Below are 20,173 nucleotides of genomic sequence, written 5' to 3' on the forward strand. Positions count from 1 at the left end.
TCCCTGGCAATCAAAGTACTGGCACACTCTGACTCAAATCCCTGAGCTTTCAGAAGCCCAGGAGGATTTTTTTTTTTTTACGTCTATACCTAGAAATCTTAAAAAAAAACAAAAACAAAAAAGGACAATCTTTATGGCTCAGGACTAATCCAGGGGTGGGAATTACTATGCCAAATCAGACAGGGTACCATGTTTGCATTACCAAGTCCACAGCTATTAATTTTCTTCTGATTTCTCTTCCATTTTTGCAGTACTCCCATTCAGTCAATCACTAAGTCAGGCTAATTTACCTCAACAGTTCTCAAATCTGTCCTTTGCTGTCCTGACTACTATTGCCCCAATTCAGACTCTCACCATCTCTTGCCAAACTATTTTAATAGTCTTCTGTCTGATCGCCCTTCTCCATTCTCGCCTCTCCTTGATTCGTCTTCCATACAGACACAAAGAAAAGCAAATGTAATCTGTTTCCTTATTTCATACCATTAGGTGCTTCTCCACTAGGATAAAGTAGTCAGAATTCCTTAGAACGGCATACAAAGTCCTCCAAGATCTTCCAGAGCCATCTACTGATCACCCTGTATGACCAAAACTAATCCATTCGCTTTTCCTCAAACCCTGTTTCCAGTTAAACGAATTACATACATTCAGATACCAAAGCTGAAATTTTAGACATTCTCGATTCCTTTCCCTCTCTACCGAACTTGTAGACATTTTCCAGATCCTGTATTTCTGTCTTCAAATTGTTCTCTGCCTCTTTCATTCCCTTCGTTCTGCCCTCTCCAGGCCTTATCACATTCTTCCTCGTTGCCAGTCACTTGCCTCCAGTATCCACAGCTTTTTCCCAGCCTCCTCTCCACTGTCACCAGGCTAACCTTTGAAACATGTCTTATCAAGAAAAACCTTCCACAGTACCTCATCCACTGAATAAAAGTCCTCAAATCTTAGCAAGTTATTCAAGGTTACAGACACTGTGGACCCTCTTCCACCAGTCCTACCTCTCCACGCCAGGCCGGGCACTCCATGCTCCAGACACTGTGGACCCTCTTCCACCTGTCCTGCCTGTCCACACCAGGCCAGGCACTCCATGATACTACACTGTGAACCCTCTTCCACCTGTCCTGCCTCTCCACACCAGGCCAGGCACTCCATGATACTACATTGTGGACCCTCTTCCACCTGTCCTGCCTCTCCACGCCAGGCCAGGCACTCCATGCTCCAGACACTGTGGACCCTCTTCCACCTGTCCTGCCTCCCCATGCCAGGTCCGGCACTCCATGCTCCTGCCATGCAGACTGTGTCCTCAATGCCTCCATGCCTGTTTCTGCTATTCTTCCTACACGGGGTGTTGTTTCTCGTATCAGCCCATGGAAATCCTTCTCAACCACCAGGGCCAAGCAGAAACACCTTTTCTTTTTTGAAGCATTCCTAGATTTCCCTAGTAGGACTACTGTGTTTATATACTGTAGAAATGATCACAGCCTGATTAATATAGTGGTTAATTGTGCATCAATGTCAGGCCCAATAGCTTGAGGGTTCCAGTACTTACAGATTCTGACTTTCAGAGAGTTATTGAGCCTTATTTCTCATCTACATATGGAAACGTTAATACCTACCTCACAGAGTTGCTTTAAATATGGAGACAAAATGTGTGAAGAAATCAGAACAGTTCCTGGCACGTAAACAGTTACCAGCGTTCCTGGACTTCACCAGACACCTCCAAAGGCACCACATGACATCTCAGTACAGCATGTACACTAAGCTTAGGGGTTATGGAATCAAACTGCCTGGGTTTGAAGCCCACTTCTACCACTTACCAGCTGTGTGATCTTGGTCAAGCTCTTTGTCTTCACGTTGTTTACCCGTCTGCAAAATGGGGATAATAAAATACCTACCCAATTGGGTTTTCATGAGGATAACATAAAATAAATATAGCAAGCAAGGAGAATAGTACTTGGCATCCAGTTAGTGCTAAGTGTTAGTACAATTTCATCTCTGTATCCCAGAGTCTAGCACAGAAACTGGGACATGGTTCTTGCTCAACAAATATTACATTGTCTTGAACCCTATGCTTCACTTGGCAGTGTCTAGTTAAAGTTCTTATCTGCGTTAAGCATACTGACTCATTCCATTGCAATTAAGTATTTTCTATAGTTAATACCCATCTACAAAATGCCAAGCTGCTGCCTATCTCATTGCTTGGTGAACCACCAGTGAGTGAAAATGTGTGTACAATTATGGATGGTTTATTTAGTCTTGAATAGGCTTCTCTGAAGCCATAATATTGTTATATACATATAATTTGATTAATATGCCAATAGTCTGTCAAGTGAATAGCACCCCTTCCAAAAACAGTACGCTAAAATGTTTTTACATTGATTTTGAGGTAGTTGCCATGCATAGAAAGATTGCCTCTCATTTCTACTAATATAATTGCTTTGCAGAGGAACTGTATTTCTGGATAAAAGTATTTTAAAAATACCAAAAATTGCAAATTTCTAACCTATACCAAACTGGGGCAGGATGAAAAATATTCTCTAATTCTCTGACTTTTGTTTTGGAATCTGTGTTATAATAAACCACCAGAAGGAAGCCACTGTGGATTGGTTAGGGAAGGGAGTGGGGACCTGGGGGACCTATTTGGGAGCAGCAAAGACAGCAGTTTCCATCAACAATGATCCTGTTGAAGAAGCACTGATAGGGGTCAGAAAACCTAAGGAGGAAAGCAGACTCCTTATGAATAATCACCACTTGCTCTAGTGCAGTTTTTCTCAACTTGGCACTTATCGATATTTGGGGCTAGATAATTCTTTGTTATGAGGGAGCTGATCTGCACATTGCAGAACGCTGAACAACACCCCTACCCTCTACCCACTAAATGCCAGTAGCATCTGATTCCCAGACGTGAAAACCAGAATGTCTCCAGACTTTGCCAATAAAAGGCCAAACACTCTGGTTTAAGAATCACTGCCTTAATGGGAGAAAATTAGCAAAATTATTTAGATGGAACCTCTTATATTTAAATGTGCACTATTTTTAAGTAGCTTTATTGACTCATATAGACTTACCCTAAAACTAATGATCTGTACTAATAATACAAGAAGCCAGGACTATGATTGCAATATCTTTTACCAGAGATGGGTCCTAGCAGTCCTCTGTTCCTCAGGTTGGAACCTAGAAGAGTGTGAAGGCAAGAGGATGACATAGAAGAAAAGAGCCACTGGAAACTGCTAGCTGGTCTTTCAATTAGCAAACCATTTTGGGGATACCTGTGATATATAGGCAATTGCAGGGAATGCAGAGGTACTATACACATAGACTTTGTTTGAAAGGAGATTACAATCTCCTGACAAACTATTTCCAGTGCAATTCTCATCTTTTGCTTTTTTACTTTTAGTATCTGGTTGGTACTTACGTTTCAACAGCAGGGGCCATTACAAATAATGTTATGTAGTTATAAAACAAGAACAGAACAATGTACAGCTCGTTTCTCCATAATACTTCACTTAAATCATTTTAGGAAATTAACTGTATTACTAATTGCCTAAAAACAAGACTCCAAGCACCTTCTCAGCCAGTACATTCCCCCAAATTTTTCCTTTATAGTTGGTAAAATACTGCAATGGTTACACAAGCTTTAACTGTAAATTTAACTTACAAATATAGTAAAATTAACTTAATGATAAAAAATAAAGTTTCCCCATACTGGGTAATACTTATTTTTATGTCAGAGATGAATAAGGAACAGGTAGAAGTCTCAAATGAGCAGAAATAGAGAACTCAAGGGCTTTAATTATATGATGTGTAATAAAAAGAACTGGCATAAAACACACTGTACTAGTATCCTCAAGGATTATTTAAAACTATAAAATGCCTACATATGTATCTCATTCTGACTGAATTATAATCAGGTATTCATCTTCCTGCTACACTCTGTCAACCCTGCACCTCTGAATCCAGTCACTCCTCTGATATGCATGCCTTTATTATTAAATAGCTGTCCAGAGTGTATTAGAATTAAATATATATTTAGCAACAAGCAAACGCCAGGAATCATAGGACATCAGCAGGGACCAATGAAGGTATTATATATAAAGATTTTAAGCTCTTGACATATCAGAATAAAGAAACTGTTTTTCTGATTTCAGGAGTGAACTTAGTAACTCCCTTCTCCTCTCTCAATCACAGTTGGCCCATTTGATTGTAATTACACAAATTGTAATTTATAGGATTATTTTGCTATCTGTTGAAAAGTCAATCTATTCTAAAGTCCCAGAAGCCACTGCTTTTTAAATAGTGCTTTATGTGTTATATATTCTTACATGTAATAAATTACTCTTGAGATGCAAGCAAAGCAAAACAGTAGCATTTCATTTCCCATTAATGGGTCTAAATACAAAGTAGGAGAGTCCAGGTGAGTCACTTAACTCCTCCAGGTTTTATCTACAAAAAAAACTGGTATAAATATCTGCCCTTTCTTACCTTATACAGTTGTCCTGAGGATCACATAAGAAAATGTAGTTGTCAGGAAAAAAAGCATACCCACAAATGCTGGAGCAGAACTGTTGTCATATATTTTTGTTATAGCCAAATTCTTTCAGGTGAATCACTCAACTTCTGTACTGTTCATGCCTTACAGAAAGCTGGAAGTACTGTGTCTCCTGCTGTTGAAATGTGAATACATTTGGTTGTTGGTTAAAACGAAATGAACTACACTACAAACGCCTCTTTATAATGGAGGTAAAAATACTAAAATAAAAATCTGAAAATCTTCAGAGGAAGCAGCTACCTCCACGCAATAGGAGCATGACTTTCACTTAATCCATCGAGATGAAGGCAAATAAAATTAATCTTAATCAGAACTTCTTCGTATTGAAACTTTACGATCTAATTTCTTTATACTTCCTCTCCCTAAGCCCTTGATGTCTTGGGCTCCTGGACTCAATCCCCTGGAGCTCCTCTTGGCTCCTTCCCCAGGAAAGAGAAAAATTTCCGATTAATCTGAAAAACTTAACTCACTGAATGTCATCCGAAATAGACTTCAGAGTGTTAAATGATTCGGCTTTTAACCTTTAAGCCACCTGTTTTCAACTGTGTAGTAAGTTTTGGCGCCTTTTAAAAGGGATGCCATGCACAAGGCACAGAATTCTGTTTTGTTTTGTTTTTGCCAGGAAACAGGAAGTGCTAGTTACAGTGGGGAGTGAGATAGGTAAAAAATGTCTTAAATGCTCATTAAGGTAAAATGACCTTACTTTAAGGTAAACATTCCAACAGAATGTTTGTCAGGTACAGAGCATTTATTTTTATATTTCTAATTTCCCAGAATAGTGCCAATTCATAACCCCCAGTAGGTGTTCAATGGATGTTTATTAAATTAAATCACCTTGATTTGGATCTCTCAGGCTGACTGGAAGAAAGGGTCTGTCACATCCTCAGTCCCCTGAGATCTGGCCTTTGCACAGGTCTCTCTGCAAACAAGGTTTGGTCACATCTATGAATCCATGGCTTTTAAGATTCCCAAGTGACATGTTTGCATTTAGGGGCATACTTTAATTAGTATATGATGTCTTCATGCCTATGTCCTAGAATGTATTACTAATATTTCTATTACTATTCCTTAATGGTGATCAACTAAGAAAAAATAAATTATGAAGTCCATCTTGACCAAGAATTCCCTCCCACCAAGATTTGTAAAACTTTCTGCCACACATATTTGAAGATGATCTTTTTTAACACCTAGAAATGTATATTTTAACTTAAAATAGAATTTTAGAAACTTCTAAGAAATCGGCCGGGCGCGGTGGCTCAAGCCTGTAATCCCAGCACTTTGGGAGGCCGAGACGGGCGGATCACGAGGTCAGGGGATCGAGACCATCCTCGCTAACACTGTGAAACCCCGTCTCTACTAAAAAAATACAAAAACTAGCCGGGCGAGGTGGCGGGCGCCTGTAGTCCCAGCTACTCGGGAGACTGAGGCAGGAGAATGGCGTGAACCCGGGAGGCGGAGCTTGCAGTGAGCTGAGATCCGGCCACTGCACTCCAGCCCGGGCGACAGAGCGAGACTCCGTCTCAAAAAAAAAAAAAAAAAAAAAAAAAAAAAAAAAAAAAAAAAAAAGAAACTTCTAAGAAATCAGTAATTTTCTCACCAGTTCAGTAAACCACTTTACCAATTAATCTTTTATTTTTTATTGCATACATCAATATTTAACAGAAGAGAAATAAAGAACCCCTAATGTTAAACTGAAGTTAATTACATGTTGTCTTCTGATTCTTTTCAATATAGACCTAAATTTTCACATATATCAGTAAACATAATTTATGTTCTTATTAACATTTTTGAATCTCACACTTTTTTGCATACAATTTTACATATATCAATATTATTTAATGGCTATATAACATTCTGTGATAGCACTAGCAATACACCAAAATTTACTTAACCATTTCCCAATTGTTGGGCTTTTTCCCCCTTAAAGTTATCTCAGTGGGGTCGGGCGTGATGGCTCACGCCTGTAATCCCAGCACTTTGGGAGGCCTAGGCGGGAGGATCACAAGGTCAGCAGATCGAGACCATCCTGGCCAACACGGTGAAACCCCGTCTCTACTAAAAATACAAAAAATTAGCCAGGCGAGGTGGTGGGCACCTGTAGTCCCAGCTACTCGGGAGGCTGAGGCAGGAGAATGGCATGAACCTGGGAGGCAGAGCTTGCAGTGAGCCGAGATCATGCCACTGCACTCCAGCCAGGGCGAGAGAGCAAGACTGTCTCAAAACAAACAAACAAACAAACAAACAAACAAACAAAAAAAAAAAAAAACGGTTATCTGAGTGGAATTGCTAAAAACCTTGGTACAAATAGTTTTTCTTTCTTTTAAATATTTTCCCAGGCATATGCCACTCAAAGCGAGTATGTCAAAAGATAGATCGGTTATAAAGCCCTTTTTATATTATAGTCTTCTACATAGTTCTCTTAAAAGGCTACTAATATACAATGCTGCTGCTATGAGGACACATGCAATTAAAACAATTTTGCTAATACAATAGCATGAACTAAGTCAAAGTTGCATTTTTAATATTAGGAAATTTGAATACCATTTAAAGAACTGATTTTTTATATCATGTATACATGATCTCTTTATAAATTTGCCTAAAAGTACAAAGCCTTATGGATATGTACATAGTTTTACAAAAATTGAGTGCATCCATGTGTAATGCAAATAGCTTCTTTTAAATTCCATCTTGTTTTGTCTTTTTCCTATTTACTACACATTTAACATTTTTTCTCTTAGTTGATCTACCTTATCAATTGCCATGAAGCGCCTTTGTACCACTATTGGTGTGAGACTCGTAGTCTTTATTTTTCTTTTTATACTTAACATTTAATTCATTTGGAATATCATATGTAAAGTGGATCTAATCTTCCCACACTGACATCTAGCTAGTCTTTCCACCAGCAGTTATTAATATTTCTTTCTTTCCATTGGTTTATTAGTTTTAGTTAAACTTTATACTTGGCACCACAGAATATTCAGAAAGGTTGCTTAATAGCATGTTTTAAGGATTTGGAGGCAAGACTCCCATTTTTTCCCCCTAAATTAAAAAAACTTACATCTTTGCTTGCTTTTCTAAATAATTTATTACAATTATGCCATATTACACACAGCAACCAGTTGGAATGTTAAATGAACTGTAGTAAATTTCATACTAATGTCACATATTGGCATTCCTTTGGATGTAGCTTTATATTTTAATACACACTATCTAACTTAATCCTCACAATAATTCTGTGAAGTATTTCTATTCTGTAGATGGTGAAATAGATACTAAGAGTGACTTTCCCAAGAGTATACAACTGGTAAGTAGTGAAATGAGAACTGTAATTCTGGTTTTCAAAAAACTCCCATCTCCCCATGTACTACTTTTCCATTACACCAGCATGGCTCCCATGGGCGTTTGCTCATTTTTAAAAATATAGCTCCTTAAACTTGCTTCTATTTAGGCATCTTTCTTCATTTATCTCAATGTAGTTATATAACTTTCTTTAAAAGTCTCATATATATTAATAACCAAACACTTTTTAAGTTGCAGTTTGTCACTGTTGAGATGTAGAAAGGATATTTTTAAAAATTTTATATCCTGCAACTTCTTGAATTAGTCTTTTATTGTGAGTACATTTCTATAAGTTTAAGCAGTTGTAAAGCCATGTTAATAGAAAGTATTTATGCTACTTTCCTTCCTTATCTTCCTCATTTTGTGAATGCTGGCTTTTACTGCAATGACAGGTTTCTTTAACCATATATAAAAATGGTGCCAACACTGTTTACGTTCCACTAGAGGAATGTTTATGTTTTCCCAGTAGGAATAGTAGTAGTTCTTGGTTTAAGTACTTAACAGACTCCAAGAAGTCTATGAAATAATTGCCAGAAATAATTAAATTAAGGGTGAATGATTAATTTTTGAAAAGTTATCTGTAGTTAATACTTTGGATTTTTACCATGTGTTCTGTTGATGCTGATTTAATGGCTGTTGTGCTGAACACCAGCCTTATAATCCTGAGTGATAGCAAATTATTTGCTCTATTGTTTGCCAATATTTCATTCTGCATTTTGCATCTGTTGAGAATAAAATCCTTCTAAAAATGTCTTTTAGTATTGAGAACATATTTGCCTCAAAAGACAATCTGAAGCATATTGTCTTTCATGATAGATGGATAGACATTATTTAAACATTTTTAAAAGTTCACCAGCAGGCCAGGCGCGGTGGCTCAAGCCTGTAATCCCAGCACTTTGGGAGGCCGAGATGGGCGGATCACGAGGTCAGGAGATCGAGACCATCCTGCCTAACCCGGTGAAACCCCGTCTCTACTAAAAAATACAAAAAACTAGCCGGGCGAGGTGGCGGGTGCCTGTAGTCCCAGCTACTCTGGAGGCTGAGGCAGGAGAATGGCGTGAACCCGGGAGGCGGAGCTTGCAGTGAGCTGAGATCCGGCCACTGCACTCCAGCCTGGGGGACAGAGTGAGACTCTGTCTCAAAAAAACAAAAAAAAAGTTCACCAGCAAGTCCATTAGGGTCAAAATCCAACCTGTCAGAAAATTATACTGAGTTATAATATCCCCTAAATTTTTAAATGTTTTTATTGGTATAACTTCTCATTTCCCACTTATTTTGTATTCAGTAAGAAATATATTCATTTTCTTCATTTTTAAATCAACCTTTATTTTGGACTAATTTTTCCTATTTCTATTATATTCAGCTATACCATCTTTTGCAACTTCTCATTGTTCCTTTCCTCAATTTGTTATGAATAATTTGTGATACTGAAAATCTTTTCGGTAGATCTGGAATACCTTTCACCGTCATTTTATTTATCATCTTATGTATTTCTCATTTTAATTACTATTTTATAGGTCTATTTCAAGTATTTCAGTTGTTTTGAGATTTAAACTTTAGGATAAAATTTAAATATGACATTACTATATTTTTAAAAGTCAATACAATCCATGACTTTGCTACTTTAAGGAAGTTGTCAATTATTTAAATCTGTCTGGTCTCATTTTCTTCACATATAGAGGAGCAAAAAATGAGTGTATTCCGAACAAATTTTGGCCTGGTAATATTTTTTATAACACAATCTTCAGATCAAGAGATGTGTTACTGAAGAACATTTTCTTAAAACTTAGCCAAATTCTGCTTCAATGAGATCCATGCTCTAAAATACATTTGTTTAGCTCATCTTAATCTCCACATTTCTCTGATTCAATAAGCTACAGGACCAGTGTGTGCTTTTCACCCCGGCAATGCTCGACTAATTTTCGTGGGCACTTTTTCTTTCTCCTGCAGTGCCTACACTCTTCTAACAGTGAATGTTAGTAGAAAGATCAAAGGTTTTAGAATCACAAAAGACTGGGTTCCCATGTTGGCTCTTCCACATACCAGATTCTGAGCAAATTACTAATAATTCTCTATTTCTTCTTTGAAGGTGATGTGGTTTGGCTGTGTCCCCACTCAAATCTCATCTTGAATTGCAGCTCCTATAATTCCCACGTGTTGTGGGAGGAACCTGGTGGGAGATAACTGAATCATGGGGTTGTTTCCCCCATACTGTTCTCATGGTAGTAAATAAGTCTCACGGTATCTGATGGTTTTAAAAGGGGTTTCCCTTTTCATTTAGTTCTCATTCTCTCTTGTCCACTGCCATGTAAGACATGCCTTTCACCTTCCACCATGATTGTGAGGTCTCCCCAGCCACATGGAACTGTGAGTCCATTAAACCTTTTTCTTTATAAATTACCATCTCAGGTATGTCTTTATCAGCAGCATGAGAACAGACTAATACAGAAGGTATATGCAAATCTGCCTCACAGGACTGCTGAGAAACTGTCATGAGAAAGCATAATACTAAGTACCAAGCACATGATAAATGCTGTTTCAGAGCAAAAACTGTCACAAGGATCATCATTCTCTGCCTGAGGAATGGAAACTGGACTAGAGGAAAAGCAAGTTCATGTCTTCTGACAGCTCCACAGGTTTTCACTATTAGAGTACTACCAGTTTTATGATGTTGGGTGGTTCTGGGAGAAAAAAAGTTTCTATACTCTAGATAACGGCTAAGAGGCAAGAAAGATTACAGAAGGTTGTTACTTCACAATTTGGGAAGAGGGACACAACCAAAAGGGCATGGTAAATCCTCCTTTGATTCATTTCTATCAGTTATGTTAGTAATATTAATTAAAGTGGTAGAGCCAACAAGGTGGTAGGTTTCATTCTCACTGAAAAACCTTGGGTAATCTATTCATAGAGGGTTTTATAACTATCTGTAATCCCAGGTTAAAAAGACTTCACTCTGTTTCTCCTTAGGAATTTCAGAATAGCCCTTCTGAAGTATCTTCTCCTGGGGCACTTCATTTTTCCTTTTGGTCTAAGTTACTTGTTGGAAGCTCTTTAAGTGCCAGAGCAGGGCTCTGCAGAAATTTTCTGAAGTATTAAATGAGAATAAATCTTACCCTTCAAATTTTCTTTGCAATCAACCTCCCCAAAATGAGCTTTTCAATCACTGATTGAACTCCAATTCTTTTTGTAAATTAGAATACTGTGGTGGCATCATTGCCTCATCAGTTACAAGGGTGAAGTGGGTATTATAAACTTCAGACCTTCACAATGAATAAAGGATCATGCAAAGTTAATCTTTTAACGATTATAGACAAATGTATTTTAGTATCATATTGGCATTTGTATTAGTTGCTATTCCTACCACCATGTCTATACATTTATATTATATGCAAAAGATCCACATAATTTACCATTTGTGTGTGTTTCACTATTTGAACAGGCCGCAGCAACTATAATAGCTGCGAAAGTAATTAAAATATTACTTGGGTATTACTAATTGTTCTATACACAAAGATAAAATCTGAAGATCATTAGCAAATACACCATTACCTTTAAGCTGAATTGTTAATACGGAACCCTTACATACATACCCAATACTAAAATACAGCTAACTCTGTTTTAAGATTATGGGTCATGTAGCCCATTCTAAACAAAATGTTCAATAATCAATAAATCACTCATTGATAGGTTAACAAAGATATTCAATGCTGAATGTCTGAGAGTTAAAGACAACATCTGCATAGCATTCATCATATATAACCACTTCTAATTACTCATATGGGAAACTGTCCTTTAAATGAGAATATTCTGATGCCATGAAGGAGGTCCAAAACAGCATTTCCAGATTGCTCTTTTCTAATTTTGAAGGTGCTTCTCTGGGCTTTCTTGGTTTTTGCTTTCCTCAGAGGATTCTAGTCTGGCCACTATTACATTATTGGTTCCAGGAGACTCTGGCTGCTTATCATCGCCATCAAAGATAATGTCTTCTGGATTTGGAGGTGGAGGGCAGAATTCTTCAGTTGGAAAGATCTCCTGGAAAAGTGTTTCAGCTTGCTTGACAGCGTGCTCATTTCCCAGGCCACAGTCAGGCCCAGAGCAGACATAAACATTGGAAGGCAAGCCATTATATGAGCTTCTGCTGATTCCCGAGGAATCTCTCATATTAAAATAAAGAGCCCACAAGAGTCTTGGCTTCGTAAGTTCTTCCTTGCTTATTTCTGTTTCAGTATATGGAGTGAATAATTTCTTCACCACTGATTCTAAGTCTTCTCTTGCTGTTTGAGAAGATGAACATGTCAAATGTACCAGATAGGTGTCCTTCATGCATGTCATGGTTGAAGAACATAATTCTGTGACCCGTACAGCACAAGCTCCTGGCTCTGCTGGAGGAACTATCAGAATGGAAGTCTGCTGATCTGAATCTGTCTTTAGTATAGACTGATCTGTAATAAGTACTGCCCTAGAGATCTGCTTATACTGCACATTTGAGCATGTTTCCTCAGAAAGGTAACTGTCTTCCACAATAAAATATTTAGCATTTATTCTTTGACCAAAGTGATCTATAATTGCTTTACATCGTCCAGATTCTTTGTCGACTACAAAGCATTGTACTTTATGACGAAGACAATAGATTCCACCAAAAACTGCACACATCCTACAGAAACACTGGGGAATTTCTCCTTGGCCATATAAGGGAAATAAAAAGGGAGTGTTGCCAAACCGTCCGAGACACTGAAGGAAGTTTTTAATTGCGTTAAGGCCATCTATTGTAGTGCAAGATGATTCTGATGTCATTGCAATTGAGTGCAGTACAAAATGTTGAAGGTTGGGAGTTAGTTTTTTAGTTTTTAAGTATTCTGAAAATGAACACTGCCTGAAAGCTTGGTATTCATCAGGATGTTGTTCATACTCTAAACAAAATGTGAGAAATTTCATTAGCATCCTCTTTTCAACCATGGTGAGTTCCCTGCTATTAAAGACATCTGCTCTGGAACAAGGCACTTGTTCTACCTTTCCTTCCCGAAATGCAAGAATCCTAGTGACATTTTTAAATTCTATATAACGACTAACATCTGATTTGATTAAAAGATCAATTAGCAATCCTTGAGAATACAGCAGTTTTGATACCAGATCAATATTAAACCTCCTCCCTTCTTTAACTATTTGAAGGTAAGTAATCCTATTTCTAATTGGTTGATTGGAATTATCTTCTGTAGATTTGCTTTCATCTTTATTTCCATCTTTATCTGAAACTGTGTGCATACAAGTTTTATCTCCACAATACTTTTCCTTCTCCACTGACTTCTCTACATCAGTTACTTCTAGTGAAATCTCTCTATCACTTTTCTGAGTGTGTTTGGCAGACATTTCATCGCTATTAAAATATGATGACTGGCGGTCTTCGGGCAAGCCTGCAGAATCCAGAACTTCAGTGAAGGTACTAGACACCCCTGAAGAAGGATTTTTCTGCAGAACACCAATCTCTTCAACATTGTCCTCCATATCCTGACTGGCATAACAAAAAGCTTCTGTGTGTTGGATAGTTTCATCCTTCTTGCGAAGAGAGATGGCTTCTTCTGTTTCATGGATCAGGTCCTGCCATGCAACAGTACTTTCTTCCCCAATGTCATTGTTTTGCTGATACTCCTTCAACCAGGTTAGCAATCCTGAAAAGCTGAAACTAGCCCAGTTGCCTCCATAGTAACTTCTTGAATCAATATGCAGAACTCTCTGACCAATTCTTGAACATGCAGCTGCAAGGATGGATTCGGGCAAACCTGTCCCTATTATAACCACATCAAACTCTGTGGGAAGATTGTCCGCCATTCTAGGAAGTAAAAGTGTCTGGTGACAGTTGCTGATGAAAGAAATGAGGTGTGATTATACTGTAATAAAATCTGTCCTTCTGATGTTCCAGTTTATCCCAGAAGCACTGAAGTTGCAGGTCCTAGCTGTTTAACAGTTACCCTTTTAAAATATATTTTTTTCCTTATAAGTCAGTAGCATAAAAACATGAGCAAGTACATCTAATCACATCTGAGAATACTAAAATGGATGTGTGGTTTCATTTCTGCATTTCATCTTAGCAGTAAATGTCAAAATGCACCATATATGCATTTGTGACTGGAACTCTTCTCTGAAAGAAGAAAATTCAAGAAAGAATACATTGTAAACAATATAAGAGAAAAATAATTTCATGCAACAATGACAATCCATTGGAGTATGACTTTTTATTTGGACATAAACCTCCACTAAAGCATGTCATAAATGCTTTCTCACATATTTTCTAATTTCTTGAAAATGGACAACAGAGATATAACAGCTCTCCCAAGAATCAGGCAACATAGTAATAGAGAATGAACATAATGTTCCACAAAAATAAAGAAGAAATAACATAATACAATTCTCTAACTTTAGCTTTTAAGAAAACTATCATGTGAATAAATCTATACACAGCTATGAGCTTAGACTAAAAGGAACGTATGGCTCCATTGTTTATAGAAACAGATTATACACTATGTACATACTGCCACGATTAAAAATATTTCTGTGGCCATTACAGTCTGTGTGTGATTCCAGAAGAGCTGAATATAAGACCTTTTCATGCCACAACCACCTTAGGATCTCATGATAGCAACATGAGACTATTTCTACTCAATTACTAATGAGATTATTGTAAAAGGATTAATTCAGTAAAACTGGCCATTTAAAAATATTTAGGCTCATAACAGAATAGGCCTGAGGAGGAAAACCTATATATTAAAAATATGTATATGAATGTACACATGCATATTAGTGTAAGTAAAAAAGGAAAAAAGTATATAAGTAAAAAAGGAAAACTCCTGGTTTCATATTAAAATATCTTAACATAAATAATGCCTACTTCTAACATTTGAATACAGTGATGTTTGCATTTTGCCACTGTCTCTGCAACCCTGAATCTCTACCCCAAGCAAAAGGTCTATGTAAACATCCTCTGCCAAGACTAATGTTGTTTGTTCTTATTTTTGAAGGATAAGTAAAGAAAAAAAAAAAGGCTCTCCTGTTAACTTTGAGCATAATGCTGGTTACACTCCACGTGCAGAAGACATCTGTGTGATGCCTCGTGTGGCCAGAGGTAGAAGGACTAAGGTACTGAAGAGCATACTCACCTGAAAGTCTTTAGGCTAAAGTATTATATACACATTACTGCTAAACTTTCTAACATTCATCATTGCACTGGTTTGAGCTCTGGTTTTCACTACTGTTAAACCTACTGAAATATAAATCAGTACAAGCTAGACCTGTCTAGGCCAAGATGACTAATAATCCTGGATATCAGTAAAACAAGCCATTCAGTTGGAACTTAAATTGCGTAGGGCACAGACCTTTAGTTTAACTAAAATGGCAATCCTAACAGTCCTGTCTAGTCAAAGCCTGTGTCTCAAAAATATCAAGGATTCCACTCATTTTTGGCATTCCCTAAGAAGCCAGGAACTAAGTACAGAATGAAACAGTTGCCTGGCCCACTCAAGTATAAATTTAAGTATGTCTGAATTACTTATTCTGCTTCTTCCAGCAGGGTGTGAAGAGGGAGACTGAATCTATGATGGTATCTGAAGAGGTGTAACCATAGTATATGCTGCTTCTTGGCTTAGAAAGATAGGGCTCAGGGTAGGAGGAGTAAGAGCAGAAGACACAGTCAATAAGCGCTAAGATCAGGCACGTTCTAACCTACAGATCTCAAAGAAGTCATCAAAATGCAAAGCAAGTAGGATGACCTTACAGAGCATTAAGCTGAACTACCCAATAATAGAGATGAGAGAAGTGATGGTTCGAGAGATTAAGTGACTTAGGAAAGCCCACACAATACATGAGCCACAGGATTAGGAACAGGATCCACTCTTGTGCCATCAGGCCAATGGTCTTTCCAACAGATTGGGCAAGCCTCTCCAAAAGGCTCTGCATCAAGAAACTACTTCCCTCATTTTTAAATGTCCTCCCCTTCAATACTCCACTGTTAGGTAGTTCTAGCTCAGGGATAACTATGCAGGAAGTACCCTCCTTTTCTTCATCCTTAACCTGGATCTAGAAGCACAAACTCTGGAATTCACTCCAGGTAAAGGAATTGTCTTTGCTAAAAACTTTTTAAACTCTGTAGTAACTTTACTACTAACTTGCCCCCCAGGGCTTAAAAAAGTCTCTGAATCTCTTACCCCAGGGTTTCCACCTCTACATTAAAAACTGGGAGAAAATCATGGTTGAAAGCACTAAATGCCCTGAAAAACAGGGCAGCCCTTAGGCAAAAACCTAAGTGAACTTAGAAAATCACTAGGTTGGGACCCTAAGAGGGATGGTGAAGAAGAAAAACAGGAAGGGAGAAGTGACTAGGAGACACACGAGGGTGGGGTCAGCAGAGGAAAGAGGTGAGGAAGAGGGTGGATGACAGCTAGCCCTTATAAAGAACTCAGTACACCCTTGTGTTCAAACTCCCGGGAACGAAAACAGAATTTTCCAGCACAGAAAAGGCACTTCCAAGAAAAAAGAACTTTGATGTCTGAACAAACACCTGTTGACTACCCGGGAGAACACTACGGATACTTTAGGCTTGGGCTGGAATAACCTTCTTAGCATTGCCAAAGCAACTGCCTGATAGGTATTTTTAAATTAATATAAGGAGTGTAATCCCATAGCCATCCATATCACAACCTACCTACACTTACAGTCCCCCTCCCTAAATTTCAAATGTTTGTTCAAATGAAATGATCAGATTAAAGCTTATGAGGGGCGGGGAGGAAAACATAACCTCTGAAGGAATCAAATAAAATCTACATTTTCTATTTCCTTCAAAACGCCAAAAAAGGAATCATTACAAATATAATATTTGGGTTTGTCATAGCATAGAGGTTACTGAGTAAGAAAATACTTTTGATAATTCTACAAAGATTTTGTTCTTCCAAACCTACCAATATAAAAGCAATAAAGTATCAATGGATTTCCGGATTTAAAAAAGGAACTTATTTAAGCCTTGAGAAATACACATTTCTATTTCAAATCTCCCTACAAATGAAATTCCTGAGGCACGCAAAAAATAATTTCTTTCCTACGCTTCCTTCAATGATTTGCTGAGTTGTCGATCATCCTTCCAAACATCATGTCTCAGTGAAACTTCAATCTTCCATAAGAAGAGTATTGTCGAAATAAATCTTCAACAATCAAGTTCTACTTAATGAAATCTACCGACTGCAGAGCTAATTACAGTATTTGTTCACCTGAGATGGTATTGGCTGAGCCATTTGTAATCTCACCCGAGATTGTGGTGCGCTGGAACCCATCTATAAGGAAAATAGTAAAAATAGCTTATAGGGCACATGCCAATTTGCATTCTGAGGACCTGAATGAAACTGTCTCTCTCCCTAGAAAGCATTCAAAGGTTTACAAGTACTAATGAGATTTTTTTTTTTACACACTGCTATTTTAGTTTTCCACTCTCATTTTAGAAAACAAATAGCAGTATATGAATCTAATCTCATCACCCCCTCCAACTTTAACGAGTTAATCACTTTTTTTCTTGAATCTCTTGACTCTACAGACCCTCGTCTCATTCCTCAAAGTGTAAAAAAGTCGTGGTTTCGTGCCTTGTTGAGTGATCTTAGGAGGTAAAAACAAATGACAAGAAAGGAGACGGGTTGGGGTTTGGGGTCAATGTGGGGGCAGATGAGAGACCACAGGAATGGAGTCGTGGACAGCGCGGGGCGGGAGGGGGCGGAGGAAGAGGAAGGCACCCGACATGCGGCTGGGGTTGAGCAGCGTCAGGAGGCGAGCGGGCAGCGGGGCGGGCTCGGACGGGGGGCGCGGGGCCAAGCGGGAAGCCGTGCGGGGCGGGCTGGGGGCAGGCGGACGCACGGAGCGGGCGGCGGGGCGGGGAGTGGAAGTTTGCGGAGGGGAGGCTGCCTCTCCTCCCAGTCCAACTCACCGAAGAGGCTGCCGCTAAACCCGTCCCACACGCAGCCCACGGTGTCCCACACCCAGCCGTTCCTCAGGCAGGACACGAAGGTAAAGGTGACCCCGAAGAGGGACACCAGCAGGTCGCTGAGGCTGATGTTGACCAGGAGGAGGTGAGTGGGAGTGCGGAGCCGCTGGAACTTGTAGTAGAGGACGAGCACCAGCAGGTTGTTGCCGACGCCCAGCAGCCCAATGGAGCCCAGCAGCAGCGCCAGGCGCTCGTAGGTGCCGGGGCTGAAGAGCGGCGCGGGACTCAGCGTCCCCGCCGGCGCCGGCCCCTCAGCGCCCGCGGCCCCGCCGCCGTCCCAGTAGCCCTGGCCGCCGCTGCGGTTCCCCGAGTACATGGCCCGGCGCCGGCGCGCTTGGCGGGCGGAGGCGCTCAGCGTGCGGCGGGGCTTGGGGCGCGCTCCGCACTGGGTGGGGCTCGGGCTCCGTCGCCGTCTCTGGCCATTGTGCACTGAGGGGCCCGCGCTACCGCCCGCCGGGCCCGCCCTCTCCCCGCCCCTTCCGCTCGGCGCGCCCCGTGGCCCCGCCCCTCCCCGCGGCGCGTCCTCGCTGCTCAGCTGCTCCCGGGGTGTCCTCTTAGCCCCCACCCCGCGGGCGCGTCCTCGTGGCTAGCTCGCCCCGCCCCCCACTGGCCGGGCCCCCTCCGCTGGTCGGCGTGGACGCGTGTCGTGGGATAGCCCGGGGGCCAGGGCCGCAGGGTAGCCTCGATGGCTCGTCACATCCCCACCTCCCTGCACCCAGCTTGAAAGCTTCGTGTCCACTGACATATTCATTCACTCACTTATGCATTCATTTATTCCTAAGTATAAGCGCCTGCGCCCACCACGTGCTGGCAGGAATTGGGCTTCTCCCCTTCCTGGGAAGCTGTAATAACCCACCACCAGCCTACGAAGCCCATCCCACCTCATACACTTAATGTAAACAAAAGCAACACATTGAAGAGCTCGGGGTAGTCTTACAAACCGGAAAACTGAGAAGAAAAACAACAAATTGATATACAGGTGCCTGCCTAACTACCTGACTGCCAGAAGACACATGTCCCAAGGCTGATACAAGAGCCTCCCACCCTCGGAGAGTTTGGGATGAAAACTCTGAAAATGGCATTCTAGTGGAACTGACTTTAAGCCCTGGGCTGACCCCGAGGCCTTCCAATACCATCCTTCCTGTGCTCGAAAGTGTGGATAGATCTTTCTGGTCACTGAGGCCTGCTAAAGTCCTTCACAGGCAGTGAAAGATTCAACCTAAATCTAGCAGGTATAGGAGGCAGGTGCTATATTTAGAACAGCACACATTTCCCACTGGGCTCTTCCCCTGTAGTGATGAGAATATAGTACAAGTCAAATATAGGTTGTGAACGTCATCACACTCTGCAAGAGCTGCTTCTGCCTTTGTGGTTGCACAATCCCTAAGGAGGCCCTACAAGAAGATCACAGTCCCCAGCCACACCTGAAGACTGTCCCGGACACTGGTAATGAACACAGGGTTTGTGCAAGCTAAAGAAATTGCTCCCCATGGGGGCGTTTGTCCCCCTCACCCCTGTTTGAAAGATCAGTAGGGAATGACTAGCCTGGATCAATCCACATTCCGAATTCCCTGCAGAGAGGATTTAACAGGCTGGCAGCATCTCTCCACCCTGGTGCACTGAGCAATAGCTAAGGGGCAGTGTGCTCTGCCTTTGACACCTTGATTTTCCTTCAAGGCTTGTGCTCTGGACTTGCCATCTGTGAGACTTCCTACCTACCCACCCCTTAAAAACACACACACACACACACATTTAATTGTTAATTTTAGATTTGTACAACTGTTGAACAAAACATAACTATTTACCAAGTTCTATATGTTTAATGTCCACTGTGTTTTCTGTGTCTAGTCTACAGTAAGCTCTCAATAAATGGTAATTTGAATGAATGAAGAACTCACTATATTTTTTCCTATTCATTCTTCATTGCTGAGTCATTGCCCTTATAAAGTTTACATTCCAGTAGTGTTGGGAGAACAGACAAAAATTAGATAAATACATACGTAGGGTGTCAGCCACTGTCAAATGCCATAAAGAACTAAGGGTCAGGCGTGGTAGCTCATTCCTGCAACCCCAGCACTTTGGGAGGCCGAGGCAGTAGGATTGCTTAAGCCCAGCAGTTCAAGACCAGCCTGGGCAACAAAGTGAGAACTGCCCCCCAACTCTTCAAAAAATAAAAAATTAACCAGGCAAGATAGTACATGTCCGTAGTGCCAGCTACTTAGGAGGCTGAGCAAGGAGCTATGGGAGATGGTCGAAGGGGTTTGTAACAGTTAAAG

At 40.3% G+C, this 20,173-nt stretch overlaps 2 protein-coding genes across 2 annotated transcripts in view; both read right to left on the minus strand.

The window, feature by feature from the left end:
- OPN3 (opsin 3) overlaps positions 1-18,334 on the minus strand; it is a 47,624-nt gene extending 29,290 nt beyond the window's left edge. Inside the window, exon 1 of the mRNA XM_030936132.1 lies at positions 17,841-18,334. Coding sequence (XP_030791992.1) covers positions 17,841-18,213 — 373 coding nt within the window. The 5' untranslated portion in view covers positions 18,214-18,334. The remainder of the gene's footprint in view (positions 1-17,840) is intronic.
- Positions 11,193-18,092, minus strand: CHML (CHM like Rab escort protein). Its single transcript, XM_030936131.1, has 2 exons — positions 17,841-18,092; positions 11,193-13,742 (listed from the first exon to the last, which is right to left on the minus strand). The coding sequence occupies exon 2, from the start codon at positions 13,709-13,711 to the stop codon at positions 11,741-11,743; it is 1,971 nt and encodes a 656-aa protein (XP_030791991.1). The 5' UTR covers positions 13,712-13,742; positions 17,841-18,092; the 3' UTR covers positions 11,193-11,740.
- Positions 18,335-20,173: the final 1,839 nt, after the last annotated feature.

Source organism: Rhinopithecus roxellana, chromosome 8, assembly GCF_007565055.1.
Source record: "Rhinopithecus roxellana isolate Shanxi Qingling chromosome 8, ASM756505v1, whole genome shotgun sequence".
Taxonomy (NCBI): domain Eukaryota; kingdom Metazoa; phylum Chordata; class Mammalia; order Primates; family Cercopithecidae; genus Rhinopithecus; species Rhinopithecus roxellana.

Excerpts from the sequence above, each read along its gene's own strand:
- CHML (XM_030936131.1), bottom strand. The coding sequence starts at position 13,711 with ATGGCGGACAATCTTCCCACAGAGTTTGATGTGGTTATAATAGGGACA.